The 25,490-nt window shown below is 33.0% G+C and overlaps 1 protein-coding gene across 1 annotated transcript; it reads left to right on the top strand.

The window, feature by feature from the left end:
• Positions 1-6,202: 6,202 nt before the first annotated feature.
• LOC107897423 (myosin-17) lies at positions 6,203-24,971 on the top strand. The gene is made up of 38 exons (XM_016822875.2): positions 6,203-6,837; positions 7,866-7,994; positions 8,600-8,743; positions 8,872-9,017; positions 9,111-9,267; positions 9,353-9,411; positions 9,568-9,727; positions 10,686-10,835; positions 10,921-11,057; positions 11,162-11,308; positions 11,430-11,531; positions 11,620-11,677; positions 11,762-11,863; positions 12,016-12,053; positions 12,187-12,313; positions 12,400-12,570; positions 13,297-13,428; positions 13,556-13,665; positions 13,792-13,852; positions 14,584-14,761; positions 15,200-15,405; positions 15,557-15,676; positions 15,772-15,870; positions 15,994-16,215; positions 20,674-20,813; positions 21,182-21,299; positions 21,388-21,501; positions 21,671-21,841; positions 21,999-22,154; positions 22,263-22,469; positions 22,953-23,090; positions 23,178-23,248; positions 23,357-23,456; positions 23,552-23,608; positions 23,726-23,782; positions 23,874-23,954; positions 24,306-24,388; positions 24,477-24,971. The coding sequence occupies exons 1-38, from the start codon at positions 6,835-6,837 to the stop codon at positions 24,598-24,600; spliced, it is 4,575 nt and encodes a 1,524-aa protein (XP_016678364.2). The 5' UTR covers positions 6,203-6,834; the 3' UTR covers positions 24,601-24,971.
• The last annotated feature ends 519 nt before the right edge of the window (positions 24,972-25,490 follow it).

Genomic DNA, 25,490 nt, shown 5'->3' with positions numbered 1-25,490 from the left:
ATAATTGTAATTTTAAAAAAATAAGAATATTCATCTATTTTACTTTTAATATTTTAAAAACAAACTACATTTGCTATAAAAACAATCATTTAATTCTTTAATTGCGTATCAGTTTATATATTATAAATGTTTCGAAATTTTTAAATTTTAAATTTGAATTTAAATATAATTTCTCTAAACGTACTAAAATGAAACTTCTTTGCAATCCTACGTTGCTTTTCCAACGGAGTAAGATAACGTTAATTGAAAGGACAATTATAGCCTTTCTTAGCTTCTCTAATTTAGTCGAACAAGTATAGATTTAAGGGTTCTTTGGTCATTTCAATTAAAGACCGATTGATATTCGGGCAGCAAGAGTGGCTGCCACAGCATGTGAGAAATGGCATAATGATTTCGTCCAAGAATAATATTCCTCACCGTATTTAATATTTTAAAATAATATTTATAAAAATATGAAAAATTACTTTGTACACTACTATAATAGGAATAACCCATAAAATATTCACAAAATATTTAATTTACTATTTATTGCAATGCATTCGAGGCCTGCATCAAAGATGGGCTGGTTTCCCTTTGTCTTGTCGTGAAAGATTACATTTCGGAACCAATTTTAACGACCCTTGTCTTTGGAATAATCACGAGACTGCCCTTTATAATTTTAACATCAAATTCAATTTATATAATATTTTCTAAATATTCAAGTTAATTTAGGTGAAATACTCGAATGGGGGAATATTTTAGAAGTTATGTATATGAAGGTTAAGTTTTTAAAAATATTTATATAAGGTTTAAACTAAGTGAATGTTAAAAAAATTTGAAATAAAATAAAATATTACTTGAAATGGAAAAGGAAAACATAACTTGAAAATTTTGACTTTTGTTTGACATTTTAAAGAGTTTAATCCTTACACGATTAATTCTTAAAAAGTTTAATCCTAATTTTTTTTTTTAAAAATTAATATTCGATAATTACATTAAACTCAAATTAATTTTAAAATTTAATTAAGTCAAATACCTTAAATAAATGATTAACTTTTTCATTCAAAATATTGGAATTTAAGATTCAATTAAAAATTATCAAATTTCTTTAACACTTAAATCTAAATTTAAATAATTTTTTAATTTTTTTAATAAAATATAATAACAAAATAAATACTAAAGAATAAATACGATTAATGCAACTCAAATCTAAAATAAAGACAATTTTTTTTTTAACTTTAAACTTTGAATATTACAAGGATTAGCATTAAAAAATGCTACTTTCTTTTTGTTTTTATTTGGGAAATTAATTTTTATTTGTATATTTATTATTTGGAATGAAAGAATCGGTCCACTAACTTTTAAGATTAATTTATTTGTCTTTATTAAAAGGTCAAGATATTTTTGCCTTTAATTAGCATCGTCAATGTCTAAAGCTTCGTCTTTTTTCTCAATGATGAAATTCATGAACACTCCCAACCATGCAATTATTTTTGCATCAATAGATTTAACCTATGAAAAATCAATCTAATTTTATTTAAGTGCGTGTTTAAACAGCACAGATAAATTAAATAAAATTATAATTATAAAATTTGTAATTTTTTAATATGTTCGGTTGATAGAGTGTAATTATATCGTGATTCCCTATATCATGTTTAGTGATTCAATTTGTAATTACACAACTATATAATTTATATTTTTTAAAAATATTAATTATTATAAAATTTTATTAGTACGATTAAAATAATTCCTAAGCCAGTAACAAAAATTTAAAAAAAAAAACCATCATATGTATTATATTAGTCTAAAAAACTAGAGGATGATAAAAATAGTAAGAAAAATAAACATCATATACAATTTTATCTAATTGTTCTAGTGCATATTTGTTTGGCTGTTTTATCTTTAATATTTAACATATGCTTATTATCATTATCTATTAGTCATTGACCGAATTCATTATCATATGAATTTAAATTTGCATCATTAATATTCTAACGTCTTAGCATCCAAGCCAACTCCCGAACTCAAATACTTAGTGATGTATCTCATCCTGAGGAATGTCATGTACCTAGGTTGTCTTTTGTGTTATTTTGAATATAAGTGATGTTAGTGAAGAATGGTAATGGATAGTTAATAAATGTAAAGTGTATGTTATAACATAGTCCATTTTGAATTGATTTAAATGGAATTTAAGTATAAATTTTGAAGTTTTTTTGTTTAATGGTTAATAATATATATGATAGATTGTTGTACTAGTGGTTTTAGTGTGTATTAGATATGTTTAATCATGTTTTGGACTAGTTGAAAAATTGTATTTTAAATTGCTTGCTATTCAAGGTTTGCAGGGTTGGTAAACTTGAACTACAAGGTTAATTTTGAGTCCACACTGCCTATCATATGGGCGTGTGATCAGATGTGTGAGACACATGACTTGCACACGGGCATGTGCTTTACCGTGTGAAAACTGCACTAGGTACGAATTGAAAATAATGCCAAATGGGCTGAGCATACGAGCGTGTGATTTGGCCATGTAAAATTAGTTTGTTTATGAATAATAAGTCAGTATTGTATACGGGTAAAGGACACGAGCGTGTCCAAGCCGTGTGAGTCACACGGGGTGACAACACGGGCGTTTCATGGAGACAGGCCTGTGTCTCCTAGGCCACACGGGCGTGTGGTACTATTCATTAAAGGAAATTTTAAAAATTGTACAAAAAATTTTATAAGCTTCAGATTGAATTTTGGTTTGGTTCTAACATATATTATAAGTCTCGATGGCCCATTAAGGGACAATAAGATATATTTTATAAACTGAATTATAGTTCATTTCTTTCTCTATTGATCGTAATCGAATTGTAGTGACCGGTAATAAGCTGTAATCTTGTTCGAACTACAGGATAGGGTTAGGGGGTATTACAATAAGAATGACCAAAATGATCAAACTATGTAATGTGAGTGCTTAAATTGTAAACTTTTTATTTTGAGTGTCTAAAATGAAAATTTTATAATTAAGTGACTATCTATATAGTTTACCATTTTATCTCAATTTAATCCTAGTTTTTGCTTCTTCTTTTTTCCAATCTAATTCTTCAGTAAAATTTTCTTTATTTATGCGGTTTCTAAATTTTCCGTAAGACTTATTATCTCATATGGATTATAATTAGATGAAAATACTAACAAGGAAAATTTAAGATGTAACTTAACGGCATGTATTTTTTGAAAAATAGATAAATATCAAAGTTATACATCAACTTTTATTTAATGTGTAAAGTTATATATAAATTTTGATTTTGTGAGATTTTATACATGAATTTTTTATTTGATTCAATTTTAATAAATCACTAACAACATTATTGAATTGGCACAATTTTATGTCGATTTATTGCATGCACAAAAAATCATATTAATTTAATATGAAAATAAATATATGTATTCATTTATTTAAATGTGTACAATTGAGTTAAAATCAAATTTTTATTTATACGTATAAGTCATAATTTAAGTTTCAAGAATATAATTATTCTAAATCAAAATTCATATATTAAAATACACATTAAACTAAAATTCATGTATAAATTTAATATTTATCTTTATTTCGCACATGTATAAATTTAATATTTATCTTTTCATGCGAAATAAGGAGACAAGGAATTGATTTTTATTCCTTATAAAATTTAATCTCACTTTTAGATTTTCTATTGGAATATTATTGTTGTTTACAAACTTTATATTTTCATTTTACAGTTGTCCCAAAATTATATAGATATTATTGAAAGACAAATTGTTTTCATTTCCTGATATATAGCCATCTATAATTTTAAAATTTTAATATATATTATACAAATATTTTTCAAAATTATAATTTAATGATCTAATGTTTACACCTTAATATAATTAAACTTTGATTTCTATCTATTATCAAGTGAAATTTATATATTGGTATTTATTAAAATCGATGACATAATGTTATATGCTCAACACAATTATCGGCGAATTCTTCTTATTAGCTTGGTGATTAAAAGTTGTTCATTCATAGAATCTACTCAAACTTGAATTTCCGAATGAGTAGTAATAGACTTTTATATAGGTTAGCTCCCTTTAGATATAATGTATGCATGTATGACGTAAGTATGTCCTTATTGTGAGTATATGTATAGTACAAAACCTTTAATTATATATTTCAAAAATAAAAATATAATTATTGGTAATCCAAACCAATTTATTTCATTATATTGATTTTTCTAGCAAAAATATAACAATGAAAAAGCTTGACTATGTATCTTAAAATTTTTAAGAAATTGTGTATCTTGGATAAAAAAAGATATACAAATATTATTACATTTAATATAGTTAATTACCCTTATTACACTAAATTGCATTACTTACATAATTAAGGCATTGATATTTCCTTAAAAATAACAATGAAATCTATACAAAAGTTTTCAATATTTCCTGTTATAGAAGGCATTGACATTGCCTTCCATGGTCAAAGTTAAAATGCGATATTTTATTTTAAAATCTTAATTACTTTTTATATTTATTTCTTACCAATTTAAAATATATGCTAAAAATAATTCATTATTGAATCATAATATTTAATAAATGGTTAACATAATAAATGAAAATCTAAAATTATTAAATTGATATTATGTACTATTTTTTTTTTATAAAATGCTTAGAACTATTCATAAACCTTCTTCAACATTTAAATAGAAGGATAATGCATTTTAGTGCATTCGAACTCACATCCTCCTGCACTAACAATAATGCCGATGCCGATCGAGTCCTATTATATATAATTATGTGTATCGTCCCTTACATAAAACTTTTAATTATACAAAAGATATTCCTATAATTTATGTTATTAAAGACATTTCCATTACCTTCCATGCATAAAGGTATTGTTCAGTAATTTCTTGTTGCAATTTACAGAATTTCATAAATTATTCTATGCAATATTAATTGTACGCTGAAAATGCTTACTTCAAAATAAGATAGATTTGGTGGAAATGGTTTCATTTATACACAAATTCATCGTGTAAAAAATACTATTCACCTTAAATTCTCACCATTTGTATTAATAAATAATTGGGGAAACTAAAAAAATGGTTATTAAACTATTGCATTCATTCTATTTTAGTTATTGAACTATTAAAATTTCTGATTAGTCATTAAACTTTTCGGAATAAAATATTTTGATCACTTGATTTGGGCTTTTGTTACTGTTTAATAACAAATTTAGCTCTAAATATTTATAAAAATTTTCATTTTAGTTTGAATTCTAAAAAAATCACATAATTTTATTTATAACTAAACAATCAATTTCCGTTAATTTTATATTCTGTTTTGAAGGTGAATATGACAAATTGAGCTTACTTTTTTTATTCAACTATTGAATTTTGTTGCTTGGTAATTTTTTATTATAAGCCAATTGGTTAGCTGATTGGTGATAATATTATCTATGCTAATCGAGCAAAGCTTCAATCAATAAAAAAGAAGAGTTTAATTTATAATACTCTTATAAATTGGATTAGTAACGGAGAGTATATTTCGTGTTTTTGGTTCAACTATTGAGGGCTTCCACTTACATTTTTCATTATATTTAAATAATGGTTAAATTATAGAAACATCTTTCTGTGTTTTAATTTATACTATAAAATTATTCAAAATTTTACCTATTTATATTTTAATACTCAAATTACATGTACTTTATATTTCATTAATTGTTATTGTTATTTCACATATATTTAATTTATTTATTAAAAAAATTAATTTGAAAACTCTAAAATAGTTTTTTTTAATTTTAATTACACATACGTTTTTGTATTGTTTTAATATTAAGTATTTTTAAGATAAAATGATATTAATATAATTTATTCTAAATCAGTTAAAAAATTTTGTACTTATATTAATTTTTTCAATTATTTAATTATTTTTGAAAAAAAATTCATTAATGGCTTCAAACAAAAAATAATGTTATAAATTTAAAATATTATAAAATGAATAGAAACTAGTTTCACAATAATTCAAAATGATTTATTTATTGAGATTGTGCTTGTTCGGTATTCCCTTTACAATTTATCCATTATTTTTTAATTATTGAATTTAATAATAAAAAAATCAACTAAACAGAATCTTATTTTATTGAATATTAAATGATTTATATTTGTCGTAGGAAATGGCAATCAAGTTATAAAAGGCAAAATGTATGGGCAAATCTCGTAACAAGGCAATTTTAAAAAAACACTAGTAAACAGTGACCGTCCTGGATTTAAATTTAGCCAAAATATTGAAGCTGGCGTCTTATTTTTGAAGACTGTTTGGGGGAAAAGAAAAGAAAAGAAAAGAAAGAGAAGGAAGGAAAAAAAAAAAAAGGACACAGACAGGTCCTCAAAGCACGGTGCAGAGAGGAGAGAGAGGTAGAGGTTGGTCTGTAGGACCCACCCTTTGTCCCCACACCTTGCTATCCTCAGCTGACCACACAAACGCCAAATAGCTTTGATTCAGAGAAGTGAGAGAGAGGAATTTAAAAAAAAAAAAAACTGAAACTCAAAAAATTCAATCTTTTTTTGAAACTTCAAAAAACCTATATTTTTTTTTCAAAAGCAGACTGTCCAGAGTTTGGAAGGAGGAAGAAACAAGAAATAAAAGGAAAGCCCAGAGTTTAGAGAGAGGGGGATATTTTGAATATACAAGGTCTTTCAAGCTTTGGGTTTGAAGAGGGAAGAGAACAAAAACAGAGGATTTCTGGGTTTTGTTCAGAAGTTTGAAAGTTTATTTGGGGGGGGTTTGGTTTTCTAAGAGAGTTCGTACTTGGATGAGTTGAAAGATCAGGGCTTTTATTTGCTGTTTTCAATGGTAAGGACTGGCTCACTTCAATATATTTCTGTTTTTCTTTTGCCTTTTAGTTTGCTTTTAGCAAAATCTAGTCTTTGCTTGTATGTTATTGAGTATACAAGATTGTGGCTTGTGCTATTTGTGAAATTTGAAATTTGACTTTGTTTTCCCTGCTTGACTTGACTTGCATACAATTCTAATTTGAGGAAGTGGGTAATTTGTCTATTTGATAATTCTGTAAGTTCGAAGGGAAGTGGGGTTTGTTAACAGAGCATAGGAGGAGGCAGTTTTCTGGGATGAATATATCTCAAATAACATTTGAAACTTGTATGTCAATGATTTATTTGCAGTCTTGTCAAGGTATTTGAATGGGTATTTCGATTCATTTGGTGATAGAATTGGTTTGAAGAGGCAAATGAATGAGGGATTAGCTTGAAAGCTGCCAGTTATTTTATGTTCAATTTTTTAGTTTGGATGGTTGCATTTTTCAGTTTATGTTGTAGTTGTTTCAGCCAATTGTAGTCATAGGCGAGTTAGCTTAATGTGCTTAGAACCAGACATTGATGTTTCAATGACCTTAGTTTATCATTTAGTATTCGTGTTCAGAAGGTACCTAATGTTTCAAAGAGCACTTATCTGTGTAAGGAGGTGATGTCTTTTGGATTACTGCCTTATGTTACAAGTTAAAAGTACTTGTAAAATTCGAAGAATAATTTATTTTTAAAAGTTATAGTTTCTCCATGAATGGTTTTTGCTGCCTTTTTTACTTCTATAAAACAGTTGACTTCTGGTTGACTACGTGTTATTTCTGAAAGAATGTTACTAACGAATTATTATCTTCTCTGAATATCCCTAACTCAACTTAGATTTTGCCTTCTTATCCATTCTAGCTTTAGGTTCTTCTGAACTCTAACTATCCTGAGCTTAGATTTTTCTTTTTTCTTGATCATTGTGACTTTTAGGTTATACATTTGATATATATATCCTATGCTTCCATATTGTTAAAGTTTCTCTGTCTGAGTTCCTATTTTGGGAAATTCATTTTTCAGGCTGGCCCAGATAACATAATTATAGGTTCTCATGTATGGGTTGAAGATCCTGGCTTAGCATGGATTGATGGAGAAGTTATTCGTATCAATGGAAATGAGATTCATGTTAACACCGCACATGGAAAAACTGTAAGTGCTCCCTTATCTTTTCTTTCTTAATTAGTATTAATAGAGCTGTTTTGTTTTTGCATGGTAAGTAATTGTAAGTGGAAATTCGAGCAATGGAGTGCTTACTTTTAGCTTCGAAGCTACTAATGCTCATAATTTAGATGAAAAAATGGAAAAAAGAAACTGATGAAATACTAGTATTGTAGATGATGCTCTATCTAGAAGTATAGGAACAAAATGTAGTTTCTTTAGTAAAGAAGAATGATTTGGTCAGAGTTTGCCCGCAATGCTGAAGAATATAAAATATATAAAAATAAGAGAGGGTTTCAAGTCTGAGTCTACACATGTTCCCCCCCCCCCTGAATTCCTAATGATAAATTATTATTGTAACGATAAAGGTGGTCAAAGTGCATATTGAGTCTGGAGTAAACAAGATCACTCAAGCCTTCCTTTGTAAATTAAAATAAAAGAAAGAGGAAAAAAATGAGAATGAACATGGGCACAATATGTTTATTTCCTGATTATGTTGGGTCATAACTGAGGAAATTCTCTATGTTTTTCTGTTAGCTAAGTTGATGGTTGTGGTGCATATATGTAGATATAATCAATTGGATTGCTTTGTGCAGGTTGTCACAAATATATCAAAAGCTTTTCCAAAGGATACAGAAGCACCACCTGGTGGAGTAGATGACATGACAAAGCTTTCATATTTGCACGAACCTGGAGTTTTGCAAAACTTGGCTACAAGATATGAACTTAATGAGATCTATGTGAGTCAATACTTGTATTTCTTTTTATATGTGTGTGTATATAAATGTACCAACAGCTAGAGGTACTTAGATACTAAAGGAAGAACTTGAAGCATATTCTTACCATTTTAATACATTTACTGTCTTAGACGTACACCGGCAATATCCTGATCGCAGTAAATCCATTTCAAAGATTACCTCATCTCTATGATACTCATATGATGGAACAATATAAAGGAGCTACTTTTGGAGAACTAAGTCCCCATGTTTTTGCAGTTGGTGATGCTGCATATAGGTGATTAGTTATCAATCTTTTTGATCCCATGGTAGACATTGCTTTCTATTTTTGTTTGAATTCTTACTTTGTGCTGTTTCATAAAAAAATTAGGGCAATGATTAATGAAGGTAAAAGCAATTCTATTCTGGTTAGTGGAGAAAGTGGTGCTGGTAAAACTGAGACCACAAAAATGCTCATGAGATATCTTGCATTCTTGGGTGGGCGATCTGGAGTAGAAGGGCGCACAGTTGAACAGCAAGTTTTGGAGGTAACCCGTACATTTTCTTTTTGGAGAACAAAATTGATTGCAATTTTCTTCATCTTATTTCTTGTTCTGCTACTGAATATTGCAGTCCAATCCAGTTCTTGAAGCATTTGGCAATGCTAAGACGGTTAGGAACAACAATTCAAGGTGTGCACTTGTTATTGTAGTGTTATAGAAATATGATAACTTATGAGTTTATAGTGTTGCTAGAGTATTTGTTGATTTCGATTACAACAGATTATGCATATTTAGTATTCTTCTTGGCATTGTTTCCTTAATTTTAATTGAGACTTCCCAATGCAGTCGTTTTGGTAAATTTGTTGAAATCCAATTTGACAAGAATGGAAGGATATCTGGGGCAGCAATCAGAACCTATTTGCTTGAAAGATCTCGTGTTTGCCAAATTTCTGATCCTGAGAGGAATTACCACTGCTTTTACCTTCTGTGTGCTGCACCACCTGAGGTGTGTTGCCATGTTTTGGTTTTGATTTGATGCTTATGTTCTTTTCATCAAGCAATTTTAATATTGCTAGTGATCCCCTTCTTTGTTGCTTGGACTCGGTAAAAAGTGAGAATGATGGGTGTTGACACAAAATGACCTTGATATGATTTGATATCTGTGTTTGATGTTGGTAAAACCTTTGAACTCGTCTTCGTGTTTTGATCTGAACCCCAAAGCCAATAGAGATCTCTAGTTTACTGTTAACATCATGGGTAAGAGGAGAGAGAGGTGAAAAACATTGGGAACTTTCAAAGTGAGAAAAACAAGAAATCAATTAGTAAAGAAAAAAGAAAAAGAGAGTAAAATAGAGAGAAAAGAAAGAAGGAAAATATGTGGTTGGTCATGTCTTCTTCTTGGTTTCACATTTAAAAGAGAAAAAAACCAGTCTCTGCATTATTTTTATTTATTTATTTTTTTGTACTTACCTGTTGTTGTGCTAGGAAGTAAACAAAAGTGTAGTTTTCGATGAGGTTGGATTTTGGGCCCTGAGATAATACGAATTAAGCCTTTTGGGCCCAGTTCTGCACAAGTAGACCTCCAAATCTCCTTAAAATATGCAACTGTTGAATTTCATAGTTCCCCTTCAGTAAGTTGACTTTATGTTTATCGTAAATGCAAGAAAACAAATTGATATGTTCACCATCCCTTACAATTGTCACATAAGTTGAAATTAACTCTCATGTTCAAACAAATAAATCGTGTAACCTTATTTATATATATGTTTGTACGCCAAAAACTAGTCCCTGCAGACTTATCCTCCTCTCAGACCCTTTTCCCATGTTATCCTAAGTTCAAGGAAATTGACGAGTCAACATCTAGACATGTACCAACACCTGGTACTCGTAATCAAGTCTGAGCAACATTGATCCTTGTATTTGTAAAATATATAATATATATTTTTAGTTTCTAAATTCTGCAGGATATTGAAAGATATAGGTTGGGCAGCCCAAAAACTTTCCATTATCTAAATCAATCAAGTTGCTATGAGTTGGATGGTGTAAATGATGCTCACGAGTATCTTGCAACCCGAAGGGCTATGGATATTGTTGGAATCAATGACGAAGAACAGGTGTTACCATATCACTTTTTAGAGTTCAGGCCATTTGTGTTTTTGTGATGTTTTATTAATACAAATGATATACCTTAAATTTCAGGAGTCAATTTTTAGAGTAGTTGCTGCAATTCTTCACCTTGGGAACATTAATTTTGCCAAGGGAAAGGAAATAGATTCCTCAGTTGTCAAGGATGAAAAGTCTAGATTCCACCTTAATATGACCGCCGAACTTCTTAGGTATTTATCTTTAACATTTCCATATTCTCAGTGTGTATGTTGCATTCTCTTAATGATTGTTAAACAGTTGTATTTTCCTACTCATCAATCAAAATCATTAATAGGTGTGATGCCCAGAGCTTGGAAGATGCCCTCATCAAACGTGTCATGGTAACTCCAGAAGAAATTATCACAAGAAGCCTTGACCCTGAGAATGCAGTTGCCAGCAGGGATGCTTTGGCCAAAACAGTATATTCTCGGTTATTTGACTGGTATAGTACTAATTAAACCGGTGTCCTTTTCCATTTTCCTGCTTAATGATTTGAACTAAAATTGTCTTATTTTTTTTTATATGTTAAATATTAATTGTTCTATCTACATTCTTGCTTACAGGCTTGTGGATAAAATTAACGTTTCGATTGGACAGGATCCAAACTCAAAGTCAATAATTGGAGTTCTTGATATTTATGGTTTTGAAAGTTTTAAGTGTAATAGGTAACACTTTAACTTTGCAGACTTGGAAGTTGCTTTTGTAATAGTAATATTACTCCAATACAAGCTTGACTTGTGATGTTTAAAACAGCTTTGAACAGTTTTGCATCAACTTCACGAATGAAAAGCTGCAGCAACATTTCAATCAGGTTAGATTTCTTCATAAATAGGCCTGGCCATGGGTTGGAGATTTAGTAAGACTGATTATCATCCATTGTAATATATGTTTGCAGCATGTATTCAAGATGGAGCAGGAAGAATATACAAAAGAAGAAATTAATTGGAGCTACATCGAGTTTGTTGACAATCAAGATGTCTTGGACCTAATTGAAAAGGTTTATAGTTTGTTTTCATATAGTTTTTCAATTTTTTTTTTCTTTGCAAGATACTTTTATATCAGCAAATAGATTTTGCATCTTTCTTTTTCTGTCATATTCATTTCCCCCTTATTCTAATATGTTATTTTGTGTAACCCAATATATAACAGAAGCCTGGAGGAATAATTGCGCTTTTAGATGAAGCCTGGTATGCTGCTTTGGTTAATAATTCTTGGTTCCAAATGATTTTAATCTATGATAGGTTAATTTATTTAGTTCTATACTTTGTCTCTTATTCTTTCCTTTGGCCAATGTTCTTGTGTTTATTTTCATCAATGCAGCATGTTCCCCAAGTCTACCCATGAGACTTTTGCACAGAAGTTGTACCAGACTTTCAAAAATAATAAGCGTTTTATCAAACCAAAGCTTTCCCGTACTGATTTTACCATCTCCCACTATGCAGGGGAGGTAAACCTTTTTTTCCTAGTATATGAACCTTATCCTTGTTGGCTGTAGATTGTTCACAATTTTTGATGTCTTTATCCACTGACTAGGTAACCTATCAAGCAAATCAGTTTCTGGACAAAAACAAAGATTATGTGGTGGCTGAGCATCAAGCTCTGTTGACTGCATCAGAGTGTTCTTTTGTGAGAAGTCTTTTTCCTCCACTTCCAGAAGAATCATCAAAGTCATCAAAATTTTCTTCCATTGGATCGCGCTTCAAGGTATTTTATCATAGTCAATCTCTCTTGGTCAGTTGCACAGTTATGTGATTACAACATTCCATTTATAGCTGCCCTATTGTTGGTTTAACTTTCTTTCACGGAGGTTTGCTTGTCCTTTCTCCTTATCTGTAAGTTTGCTTGTAGCATATAGATATAATAGACTTCTTGCTTATACTGCTAATGCCCTGGCTGCATCATATTTTACTCTTTTACCCAACAATTTTGCTCACCCTTCCTCTCTTGTTAAATTTGGGGTCAGCTTATATATGACTTCTTTTACTGTAGGGTTTTATTTAATTAAGTGCTCATGGTGCTCTGTTTTACTTTGATTCCAGAGCTTGAAATATGGTAAACTCGTGGAAACTGGTGAATGAAAACTGATTGAAAATATGAATTTTCCTGGTTGACTATCTCTTGGCTTTTATCATGTTTAAATCATGATGGCGAGTTGGCTAAGACATGGCAACCATTTACTACTTCCAGTGCGTTAGCAGTCAACTTATGCTTTTAGGATTTTCTATTTCTCCAGTTGGGTCATGGTTTATATGCTTAGTGCTTCCACCTGCTTATAACATTTTTCATTATGTTGGTTGCTCTACTTTGGATAGCATATTGGCTGTTCACTAAGCTTTAATGATTTTGAAAGACTTGCCATGCATCACAACTTTGTTATTTTCTTTTATGCTCTGATAATGATAAATTGTTAACAATTTGTCTAAATTGCAGCTACAACTTCAATCTCTGATGGAGACCTTGAGTGCTACAGAACCCCACTACATTAGATGTGTGAAACCAAATAATGTCCTGAAGCCTGCTATTTTTGAGAATTTCAATGTCATTCAACAACTACGCTGTGGTGTGAGTATTTATATGCTATTAATGCCATTGTTGAATCCGAGTGTTACCTGTCAAGATTCTCTTGGTTCATCATATTTTGGTTTTCACACACTGTCTTGACTAAAATTTGTATTTGTTTCTCTTCTAGGGTGTTCTTGAAGCAATTAGGATCAGCTGTGCTGGATATCCTACCAGACGTACATTTTACGATTTTCTCAATCGTTTTGGTCTACTTGCTCCGGATGTTTTGGAAGGAAAGTAAGTTTCAGTAATGGTTCTAGGTGTTTCATGCTTGTATACATTTTAGAAGATCTGCTATGATTTTCTTTGATTGAACAACAACTAACTAATAGAGTTTCATCTGGTAATCTTTCTTTTCTTCAGTTACGATGATAAGGTTGCATGTCAACTGGTACTTGATAAGAAGGGACTGAAAGGATATCAGGTAATCTCTTTTTATCATTTTCATTTTAATGTGTATCCATTGTTATTTAATAAACCTGGCAAAATAATATTTTGATTGGTGGTAGTTATTCTTTTGGTTACCATACTTAACAGGAAACTTTTTAATAGGATCCTTAAATTGCTTGCTTTTTCTTGGAAAATGTTATCAACCTACAGAGAAAGTCACCTTTCTTCCTATATTCATCTGCAACTTAAGCTTCGATCCTTGTAAATTTACCTAATAAGCAGTTAAATTCTCTTGAATTTCTTCTATTTCATTGCTGAAAATGATGAAAATAATATTTTTATTCATTATTGGAGTTTCAGTAATTTTCTTTTTGGCCAATACATTGAAAGTACATAATCTGTAGGGTTCTTAGAAGTTGGTTTAGCTTCAGAAAATTATATACCCAATTGAAGTGTATCTTTGCTGCGCTCTCTCCAGTTATATATTATAGAAAAAGAATGTAAATGGGATAAAATATTGTCACCAACTTTCCTGAAGGGAAGGAAATGCGGTATGCTCCCTCCTTCACCCTGTGAAATGAAAAGGATGGCTGCAATTGTGAAAGGTCTTGCAGAAGTATCGAGTGCTTTTGGTTAACATGGGCTTGCTGACATCTTTTAAGTTCTTAACGTCTTTTCCTCACTTTCAAGAAATGTCATTTCTTTGCGGCCTTGTATAACAGTGTTTTTTTCCATTTTTTTTCCCTGGATGATGTGTATTTGCAGGTGGGGAAGACAAAGATTTTCCTTAGAGCAGGTCAGATGGCAGAGTTGGATGCTAGGAGAGCAGAGGTGCTTGGAAATGCAGCCAGGACCATTCAGCGACAGATTCGTACATATATTGCTCGCAAGGAATTCATCTCATTACGTGGGGCTGCTATCAGTCTGCAGTCTTATTTGAGAGGTGTTTTTTTGAACTCTGTTAAAGCCTACCTTCTATAGTTTTCTGCTGGAAATGGTCATGTCTCCATGGTACTGCCTTTTTCAATGTCTAGATGTGTGTAAGCTGTGTTTAAGAATTTTAGAGGTGAAAACAGTGACAATTATTCTGACTGAGATGTATGTTTAGAACTTTTGGGAGTTTTTGTTGTAATTTTCTTTTCGCTTTGTGAGAGTGACAAAATTAATCATCCTGATGCATTGGGTGTTGAAAATTGTTAATAAATGAGGTAAAAAACAAATCCAAGTTTCAAAATTGTGCTAGGAGAATAGCTCTTTCTTTCTGCTTTTGGAAAGTATAACATTTCCCTTTCAGTTATTCAGTTGTTAGCTTCATTTCTCCTTCTTTTTCCTTATGGACCTGGCTTGGAGTTCTGATTTAATCTTCTTCCACAATTTGTAGGTAATATGGCACGCAAAATATATGATGAACTGAGGAGAGAAGCTGGAGCTTTGAATATTCAGAAGAATTTGCGCCGACACATTGACAGAAAATCCTATTTGACAATGAGGAAATCTGCAATTTTATTGCAGACGGGATTAAGGTCGATGACTGCTCGCAATGAGTTTAGGTTCAGGAAGCAGACTAAAGCTGCCATTACCATACAGGTAGAGTAACTTGACATCTTTATTGAAAACATAGAAGGATACTGTATTTACCATATGGGAAGTTCTACTATTAACATATCGGTGCTTAAAAGGGCTTTAACTCTTTAGTTATGATAAATGTTATTGGTTCTTAACCCCTGGTGATCTGCAGGCTCACTGGCGTTGCTACCAAGCTTATTCTTATTATAAGAGTCTTCAGAAGGCTGTATTAGTTTCACAGTGTGGCTGGAGGTGCAGAGTTGCTAGAAGAGAGCTCAAAAAGCTCAAAATGGTTTGTCTTTTGCTGCTTAATTTATACATGTCAAAATGTTAATGCAAATTTGGTTGCTTATCCAAGCTAAACCTGATTTTTCTAAATTTATTTAGGCTGCAAGAGAAACTGGAGCTTTGAAGGCGGCAAAGGACAAGCTAGAGAAGCGGGTGGAGGAACTTACATGGCGTCTACAACTTGAAAAGCGATTGAGGGTAGCGTAGTTATATTATTGCTTACCAAAGCCTTTTAATTTTTTACTTGAATAGTTTAATGCTGTAGGTGGTATTCTTATAGTTTACTAGGTCTATGCTATTCTTATTTGAACTTAAATGCAGGCTGATCATGAGGAGGCAAAAGCTCAAGAAATTGCAAAATTGCAAGATGCACTGCATGAAATGCAATCAGAAGTGGAAGAAGCTAAATCTATGGTTATCAAGGAAAGAGAGGCAGCACGAAAAGCCATTGAGGAAGCACCTCCTGTTGTCAAAGAAACTCCTGTTATTGTTCAAGATACAGAAAAGATAAATTCGTTGACATCTGAAGTTGAGAAGTTGAAGGTATTCATCCATTCTTGTCTGAGATGGTATATAATTTTTCCTTAAGTAGAGTGTGGCCGTTTGATTATGCTGAGTCTGAAAGATTATTTTAATTTTCTATTTCGTTATTTGAAGAAAAAAATTGGTTATGCTAGTATTCAAGGATGGTATATCAAAAAGCATTTGAGAGAGCCCTATATTCATACGTTGCATCATATTTTCTACTTGTATGGAGTTTGCATGGTTTGTACTGCTCAAATGCTTTTGCTCCAATGTAAATCTGTAGGTGTTTTTGAACAAGTTTAGGAAGAAGAATTATTCTTATTTTTTCTAATCTGACTATAGCCTTTTAAAGAATAGCAGGAAAAATAAAAAGGAAATAATCTCTAGAAATTAGCCTATCCCTAAAAATTAGTAATTTGATTATGGCTAATAGTACAAGGAAATTCCTAGAACTAAGGTAGAAAATCTGCTTAATTTAAGGAATTCCAACACTCCCCCTCAAGCTGGAGTGTAGATGTTAATCAAACCCAGCTTGCCCATAATTTCTTCGAACATTTTTCTGCTCAAGCTTTTGGTTAACACGTCTGCTACTTGTTGTCTTGTAGGTAGATATGAAACACAAACTTCCCCTTTGTTAATTTTCTCCGTAATAAAGTGGCGATCAATTTCCACATGCTTGGTACAGTCATGGTGTACAGGGTTATGAGCTATGCTAACTGCTGCCTGGTTGTCACAGTATAATGTTATAGGTTTTGTATAGGATAATTTTAGTTCTCCCATTAGCCGTTGTAACCACATTCCTCCACATATACCGTGGGACAAAGCTCGATATTCAGATTCAGCACTGCTGCGTGCCACAACAGATTGCTTTTTACTCCTCCATGTCACGAGATTACCCCAAACATAGCTGCAGTAACCGCTTGTGGAGCGCCTGTCATTAACTGCCCCTTCCCAGTCTGCATCAGTGTAGACTTCTATGCTTCGATTTACATCTTTCTTGAAATGCAACCCCTTAGCAGGAGTCCCTTTTAAGTATCTCAATATCCTGTAGGCAGCTTCCAAATGTTTCTCCCTAGGAGCATGCATAAGTTGACTTATAACACTTACTCCAAAAGCTATGTCCGGACGAGTGTGAGAAAGATAGATAAGTTTTCCCACTAACCGTTGATATCTCCCCCTGTCTACCTCTTCTCCATCCTTATCAGTTCCTAATTTAAGGTTGGGTTCCATAGGAGTCTCGGCTGGTTTGCAACCCAACAGTCCGACTTCAAAAAGTAGATCAAGAACATACTTTCTTTGAGAGATTGAAATACCTGCCTTTGACCTTGCTATCTCCATTCCTAGAAAATATCGAAGATTCCCCAAATCTTTAAGTTGAAACTCAAGACTTAAGAACTCTTTTAGTCTTTCAATTTCAATAGAATCATCCCCTGTCAATATTATGTCATCTACATAGACAATGAGAATACAACACTTCCCATTATCCGAGTGTTTGTAGAATAAGGTGTGATCAGCTTGACCTTGAGTATAATGTCTACTAGTCATGGCTTTGGCAAAACGATTAAACCAAGCCCTAGGGGATTGCTTTAGTCCATACAAGGACTTCTTCAACTTGCATACTTGGCCCTTGCTTCCTTCGAATCCAGGCGGAAAATCCATGTAGACTTCTTCGTTTAATTCTCCATTGAGAAAAGCGTTCTTTACATCCAATTGGATCAAAGGCCATTCTAAGTTGAATGGCAATTGAGAGAAGCACTCGAATAGTATTCAATTTGGCCACTGGTGCAAATGCTTCCTCATAGTCCAACCCATATGTTTGAGTGAAACCCCTGGCCACAAGTCTAGCCTTGTATTGATCAATGCTCCCATCTGGTTTAAATTTTGTGGTGAAAATCCACTTACAACCCACGGTCTTCTTCCCAGTAGGTAGTTTAGATATTTCCCAAGTTCCATTGTCTTCAAGAGCCTTTATTTCTTCCAACACAGCTTGCCTCCATTTGGTTGACTTAAGAGCCTCTTCTATGTTTTTTGGAGTTTCTATAGAGTCAACATTAGAAACAAAGGCATTGTAGGATTTAGACAAGTTTCCATATGATACAAACCGAGAAATGGGATGTTGAGTGCAGCTCCTAGTGCCCTTTCTTACTGCAATTGGAAGATAGATGGAAGATGAAGGAGGTGAAACTTCTTCCTCAAGACAGTCCTCGGGTAAAGATGTCATTGGCACTGCTGTTTCTGTTTCAGGCAGCTGATGTCTCCGAGAGTATACACGAAGCCCCTGAGTTTTTTCTTGTTGTTTTTCAGAATGAGTGGGCTGTTTTTCTTCATTAGTATGGTTAATCACCCTTGTTTCTTGTTGCTGAACAGTGGAGATAGGAAAAACAGGTTCCAAAACAGGAAAAACAGTGGCTGTAGGATTTTCAGCAGGTTTTGTAGTGGTGGTAGGGCTGATAGAGTCTTGAGGTATAATGAGAAGATTGCTCAAGGTCTCATCTTCACTAAGTATCTCCCCCTGAAGATGAGAGGCTGAAAAATATGGCTCGTTTTCGAAGAAAGTAACATCAAGGGACACAAACATCCGGTGTAAGGTTGGAGAGTAGCACTTGTACCCTTTTTGTGTAGGTGAGTAACCAATAAAGACACAAGTGTGGGCTCTAGGATCAAGTTTAGATCGGTTAGGTTGATGGTTGTGGACAAATGCTTTGCAACCAAATGTTTTGGTTGGGAGATTAGGAACACGAAACAAGGGAAAATTTTTTTGAAGAGTATGTAAAGGTGTTTGAAAGTTTAATACCTTAGATGGGAGTCGGTTTATAAGATAACAAGCAGTGAGGACAGCTTCTCCCCATAAATACTTTGGTACACCCATAGTAAACATAAGAGCACGAGCCACGGCTACAAGATGTCTATTTTTCCTCTCGGAAACCCCGTTTTGTTGAGGGGTGTCAGGACAAGAACTTTGATGTATGATTCCTTGCTCAGAAAGATAAGGACTTAGGATAGAATTAAAGTACTCTCTCCCATTATCAGTTCTAAGGGGGTAAATATTTGAATTGAACTGGGTTCGAATCATTGAATGAAAATTTTTGAAGACTCTAGAGACTTCGGATTTTTCTTTAAGGAGATAGATCCAACAAACTCTAGTGTGGTCATCAATGAAAGTTATGAACCACCTAGCCCCTGTGATGTTTTTTACTTGACTGGCTTCCCATAGATCACTATGGATTAAAGAGAAAGGTTGAGATTGAACATAAGGTTTCAAAGGATAAGGGACACTAGTGTGTTTAGACAGTTGGCAAACTTCACAGTTCAATGAACTTATTTTCTGATTTAGAAATAGTAGAGGAAACAATTTCTTCAAGTACATGAAATTTGGGTGTCCTAGTCTACGGTGCCATAGCATGATAGAATCTTCTTTTGATGTAGATAAGGCCATCCCTTCTTGTGAACTGTTTTTGTTCCAAACATATAAGCCATCATCAACTTTAGCAGTGCCAATCATCTTCCCCGATTCCTGTTCCTGAACCACACAACCTAAAGCAGAAAATTCAACAAGTACTTTTTGATCCTTGGTAAGCTTGCTAATTGAGAGTAAATTATAGGAAAGATTTGGAACATGTAAAACTTTATCAAGGGAAAAATTTTCAGTAAGTCTAACTGTCCCAATTCCAGCCACCAGCGAGTAAGATCCATCAGCTATGCGAATCCGAGATTGATCATGACAAGGTAAATAGGTGTGAAACAAACTTAGATTACCTGTCATGTGGTCGGATGCACCCGAGTCTAGTATCCAGGAAGTTGTGATAGGTTCGTGTGTAGTATTTAAAGCAGTACCTTGAATAGCTAGTGACCCACTGGCTGTAGGAGTCCTGAGTAGTTTATGAAGAGCCTCAAGTTGAGTTTTGGTTAGCCGAAGTTTATGAAGAGTCTCAGAGGAATTTTCGGTGTCACCCATGGGAGTAGGGTTTCTAACAGAGAAAACAGAACAAGAAAGAGAAGAAAGAGTAGGATCAACTGAATTCCTGATGCTCTAGATACCATGAACAAGTTTAGGAAGAAGAATTATTCTTATTTTACTAATCTGACTATAGCCTTTTAAAGAATAGCAGGAAAAATAAAAAGGAAATAATCTCTAGAAATTAGCCTATCCCTAAAAATTAGTAATTTGATTATGGCTAATAGTACAAGGAAATTCCTAGAACTAAGGTAGAAAATCTGCTTAATTTAAGGAATTCCAACAGTTTTACTTTTTCTTTAGACAATTTCTGGATTCTCTTGATTTGTATTGCACAAATTTATCTGGACAAAAGGAATGAAGTCCAAGTGATCTAAGTTTGAAGGAGCTTATCCTTTGACCAGATGCTTGCTCAAAAACATTGCTGCCTTTAACCTTTGGTGATTACAGGAGGCTTTCTAGCCTTTGGTGTCCAATATGCATCTCTTGACTCTGATGAACGAATTTCTAAATCCGTACAGGCTTTGCTACTGGCTGAAAAGCAAACAGCTAAGGAGGCAAAGCAAGCTCATGCCACTGAGCAGGCCAAAAATGTGGATCTGACTAAGAAGCTTGATGATGCTGGGAAGAAAGTAGATCAGCTTCAAGATTCAGTGCAGAGGTTTGTCACTAATACCATGATATTGAAAATGAATTCATTGGTTGATCACTACTGTTTCAGTAAGATCAGTTATGATTACATTGCTTGATTATGGTGTCTCCATTTCTTTTCTTGCTATTACCTATTTGGATAATTTGCAGCAAAGGCATTCGATCTTATGGTGGTCCTTTTGCCATAGTTTTGTCAACTATATTTGGAGTTATTGTAATCTGCGCATGTGTTACATTGTTGATTAGGTTGACTAAATATCTTTGGCTTCTAGCTCTCACACCAACAGTTTGTGTATATAATGGTCTATTGCATGACTAGGATTGGACATGATTTACGGCTTAAGCCTTTATCAACTTTTTATTCTTCCCATGGTTCAGGCTAGAAGAGAAGCTCTCTAATTTAGAATCAGAGAATCAGGTACTCCGTCAACAAGCACTCTCCATGTCACCAACAGGCAGAGCTTTGGCAGCGAGACCCAAGACGACAATTTTTCAGGTACTGGTTGCTTAGAAGTCTTTTTTTTTTTTAAATACCTTGTATATTATGGAGGTTTATGTTATGATTTTATTTTCTGAAATTTCAGAGAACTCCTGAGAATGGTAATGTTGTGAATGAAGAAATAAAGAAAGCGCTACCAAATCCACAGTTAACTGAGACTGAGGAGAAGCCCCAAAAGTCTCTTAATGAAAAGCAACAGGTCAGTTCTGAAATTTGAAAAAGATGCATGCCTCTTTCCTTTGGCCATTAGAAAGATGCTTACATATTAACATGAAAATGATCTTTATCAAGAGGTTTAGATTTTTTGTTTTGGTTTTTTGGAAGGCTTTGATGAACTACAATTAATGGCTTTATTCTGATTGGTGCAGGAGAATCAGGAACTTCTAATAAAGTGTATTTCTCAAGATTTAGGATTCTCCGGGGGCAAGCCTGTTGCTGCTTGCCTAATATATAAATGCCTGCTCCATTGGAGATCATTTGAAGTTGAAAGAACAAGTATTTTTGATCGGATAATTCAAACCATAGGGGCATCAATAGAGGTATTAACAAATCAACCTTTATTTTGTGGCTGATCAATTTGATTCAAGGTAGATTGCATGGAAATTTTTCAATGGGATAATTTATAAAGCAGTAATTTTCTTTTGTTTCTTTTATTGCTGTATAAATACTCATGTTTAAAATATTGCCTAACTCTAGGTGGCAGATAACAATGACTTGTTATCCTATTGGTTATCAAATTCATCCACTCTACTATTGCTGCTGCAACGCACGCTCAAAGCAAGTGGTGCAGCAAGCCTAACTCCTCAAAGGCGAAGATCAACTTCAGCTTCTCTATTTGGAAGGATGTCTCAAGTAGGGATAACCTTTAAAGTATCTTTACTGTCATACATTTACCTCAACCTGCAGCTTGATCGAGTTTTTTAATTCTTTTCCTTTTTGTCTTCTGACTTAACCTCTTAGGGACTTCGAGGTTCTCCACAAACTGCTGGTTTCTCATTTCTTAATGGCCGGCTGCTTGGTGGTCTTGATGACCTACGACAAGTTGAAGCAAAATATCCAGCTTTGCTTTTCAAACAGCAACTGACAGCCTTCCTTGAGAAGATATATGGAATGATAAGGGACAATTTGAAAAAGGAGATATCTCCAGTGCTTGCATCATGTATTCAGGTATATAGAGCAATTCTGCCCAACATTTTTAGCAGTTACAATAATAGGAGAAAATACTTGAATTTGCTTCATTTTTCAAGTTTCAAAATTGAGACTTGAGGTCTTTTATATGCAATCAAACCTGAGCTACTTTTTTTTTTCCATCGATTTCTGCTTTTTCTATTCTGTAACCAGCTCTTTTGTGGATTCTTGTAAACTAAACTACTTCACTTTTGCTCACCGTTATGATTTATTTGTCACTGCACATTCTATATTTCTTCTAATTAGCATATTTATTAAGAACTAGGATAGATTTTAGATATGTTTGAATTTTGTGGTTTAAGGTAAAACTGACAGCCAACAGTTCAAATAAATGGTTTTTGACCCAACACTGTTGCTTTGTTTGCAGCCATGTTAACGGTTTGTGTTGTTAAGTACTCTTATTTTTTGCAATAACAAAATCATTTTTGCTCCCTATTCATGTCCATTACGATTACGATGCAGGCACCCAGAACTTCCCGGGCTAGCCTAGGGAAGGGACGTTCTCAAGCTAATGCTGTGGCTCAACAAGCTCTTATTGCGCACTGGCAAAGCATAGTGAAAACTTTAAACAATTACTTGAAGACAATGAGGGCCAATTATGTGAGTGAGGGCCAGTTATGCCTTGACCAAAAGTGAATTGCTTTCCATTATGGCAACATAATTCTCTTTGCTCTCTTGTCCCTGCAGGTTCCTTCATTCTTAATTTGCAAAGTGTTCACTCAGACATTTTCATTCATTAATGTTCAATTGTTTAATAGGTAAATGCACTAAAAAAGTACGAAAACTTTGAGGTTCTATCTTCTTGTTCTTGATTGCTTATCATATATCAAACTATTTTTATTTACATTTTAGATATGTTTTTGCAGCCTTCTTTTGCGGCGTGAATGTTGCTCATTCAGCAATGGGGAGTACGTTAAAGCTGGGCTAGCTGAGCTGGAACAATGGTGCCATGATGCAACTGAGGAGGTAGCAACACCGTACTCTAACAAGCAATCAATCATCAACTCATTTTTTACTGATTTTTTAATAGAAGAAATGTTGAATGCGTGCTTTACTTTCAGTTTGCAGGCTCAGCTTGGGATGAGCTGAAGCATATTAGACAAGCAGTTGGCTTCCTGGTTTGTCTTTAGTGCTACACTGCTACCATGACATTTAAACTTTTGCTTCTTTTTTTTTCTTTTTTTTTTAATCTCTTATTAAACTTTGTTTTCATTTGAATTTTTCTTCCAAAATAGGTCATACACCAGAAGCCCAAAAAGACCTTGAAAGAGATAACCAATGATCTTTGCCCTGTGAGTTGCCTACACACCTTTTGCACCTCCTAAATCCTCCTTTTCTCACTTCATTTCTCTGATTTTTCCTTTTGGTTTTTTCAAATACCAGGTGCTTAGCATACAGCAGCTGTACAGGATAAGTACAATGTACTGGGATGACAAATATGGTACACACAGTGTTTCTTCAGATGTAAGTTAAAAATGCTGGTCTTTTTATTCCTCACCTTTCAGATCTTTCTGATAGTTACCACAAGATGGTTCTCACAGTTGGATATGTGTGCATGCATACATTTTTCATTGCCAGCATTTCTGGATTCTAATTGAATTACCTGGAACCTTGCTTTGTCCTACAAATTCTTAATAGTTCTGTTATGGTCTTTGCCTTACCATATAATTCACAATTTCGATTGCATCACCAGTTCCCGCTTTTGTCTCTACATATAGAATTGTCATTTACCCATTATCTGATACAAAAGTCAATACCTCAAACATTATCTTTTGATATAACGGCTACTTCTGCCCAAAAATGTTCTCGCTGCAGGTAATTGCGAGTATGAGAGTTAAGATGACTGAGGACTCCAACAATGCTGTCAGCAGTTCATTTTTACTGGATGATGATTCAAGGTACCAGTTATCATCACATACATAACCTTTTTATTGGTAGTATTGCTTTTCGCCCATTTCTGTAACATTTAGGTCTTTTCTCTTGTAGCATTCCATTCTCTATGGATGATATCTCCAAGTCAATGCAACAAATAGAGGTGGCTGAAATCGATCCGCCACCTCTGATTCGTGGACACTCTGGTTTCTCATTCTTGTTACAGCATACGGAATGAGTGAAGCCATCCCTTTGTCCCCCCCTTCACTCTGTTGCCATATTTGCACAATGCAGAATTTATGTGCTGCCAAAATATGTGCATACTCTGTAATTATAATAGACTTTTCTTTTCATATAGTAGATTGGGTGTTTGTGCTGTAGGGTCAGGCTTAATAGTTGGGGTTCTTAGGGGTTTCTTTTTGTTATTATTATTTTTTTTTAAAATTGAATCTTATTCAAGTATTGTAATCTTTTATTCTTTGGTCATTGTTAGTGTTTTATTGTAACTCGAAAAAAGAAAAAAGAGTGCCACTTTTTATAGGCCAATGAAATTTGTAATAACAGTCTTTTCTGTAATTTTATATGATGAACAAACACTATTTTAGACTATTTGACTTCTTGCATGTAAATTATTTTCAATATTTGTTAGAGAAAAAATGTGCATGTCTTGTGAAAAGTGATAAATTATTTTTGTTCACTGTATTCTGACACTGGATTAGGCTCAGTCATATACCGACATTAATTCGACAGTCTTGTTTATCTTTTATTTGAAACTCTTTTAAGTTATCAAAAATTTTATATACTTTTTAATTACTTATATTCTATGTAATTGTATATAATTTTTTATTTTTTAGAATTTATAAATTATAATAATATTTGATAAATTAAAAAAAATGAATTTTTATATAATTTTTGAACTTTTATAATTAATATGTTATCAAATAAATTTTCGTAAATAGTTTTTTTTTAATTTTATATATTTTGGATCTTTAGTTCGTGCTTGATTGATGACGGAGTCAATTTATTCAGGAGGCTATGACCGGTTTCGAAATTTCATGTTTGTCGATAATATCAGGGATTCGGGGGGAGTTTACTTGGAGTAGGGTATAATGTTTGAAAGGTTAGAGC

Source organism: Gossypium hirsutum, chromosome A10, assembly GCF_007990345.1.
Source record: "Gossypium hirsutum isolate 1008001.06 chromosome A10, Gossypium_hirsutum_v2.1, whole genome shotgun sequence".
NCBI classification, from domain to species: domain Eukaryota; kingdom Viridiplantae; phylum Streptophyta; class Magnoliopsida; order Malvales; family Malvaceae; genus Gossypium; species Gossypium hirsutum.
This window is presented reverse-complemented; position numbering and strand designations above follow the sequence as displayed.

Bases quoted from the DNA above. Each gene is read 5' to 3' on its own strand.
- LOC107897423 (XM_016822875.2), top strand. The intron at 13,429-13,555 runs GTGAGTATTTAT...TTTCTCTTCTAG, and splicing joins TTCAACAACTACGCTGTGGT to GGTGTTCTTGAAGCAATTAG. The intron at 15,677-15,771 runs GTTTGTCTTTTG...AAATTTATTTAG, and splicing joins AGCTCAAAAAGCTCAAAATG to GCTGCAAGAGAAACTGGAGC.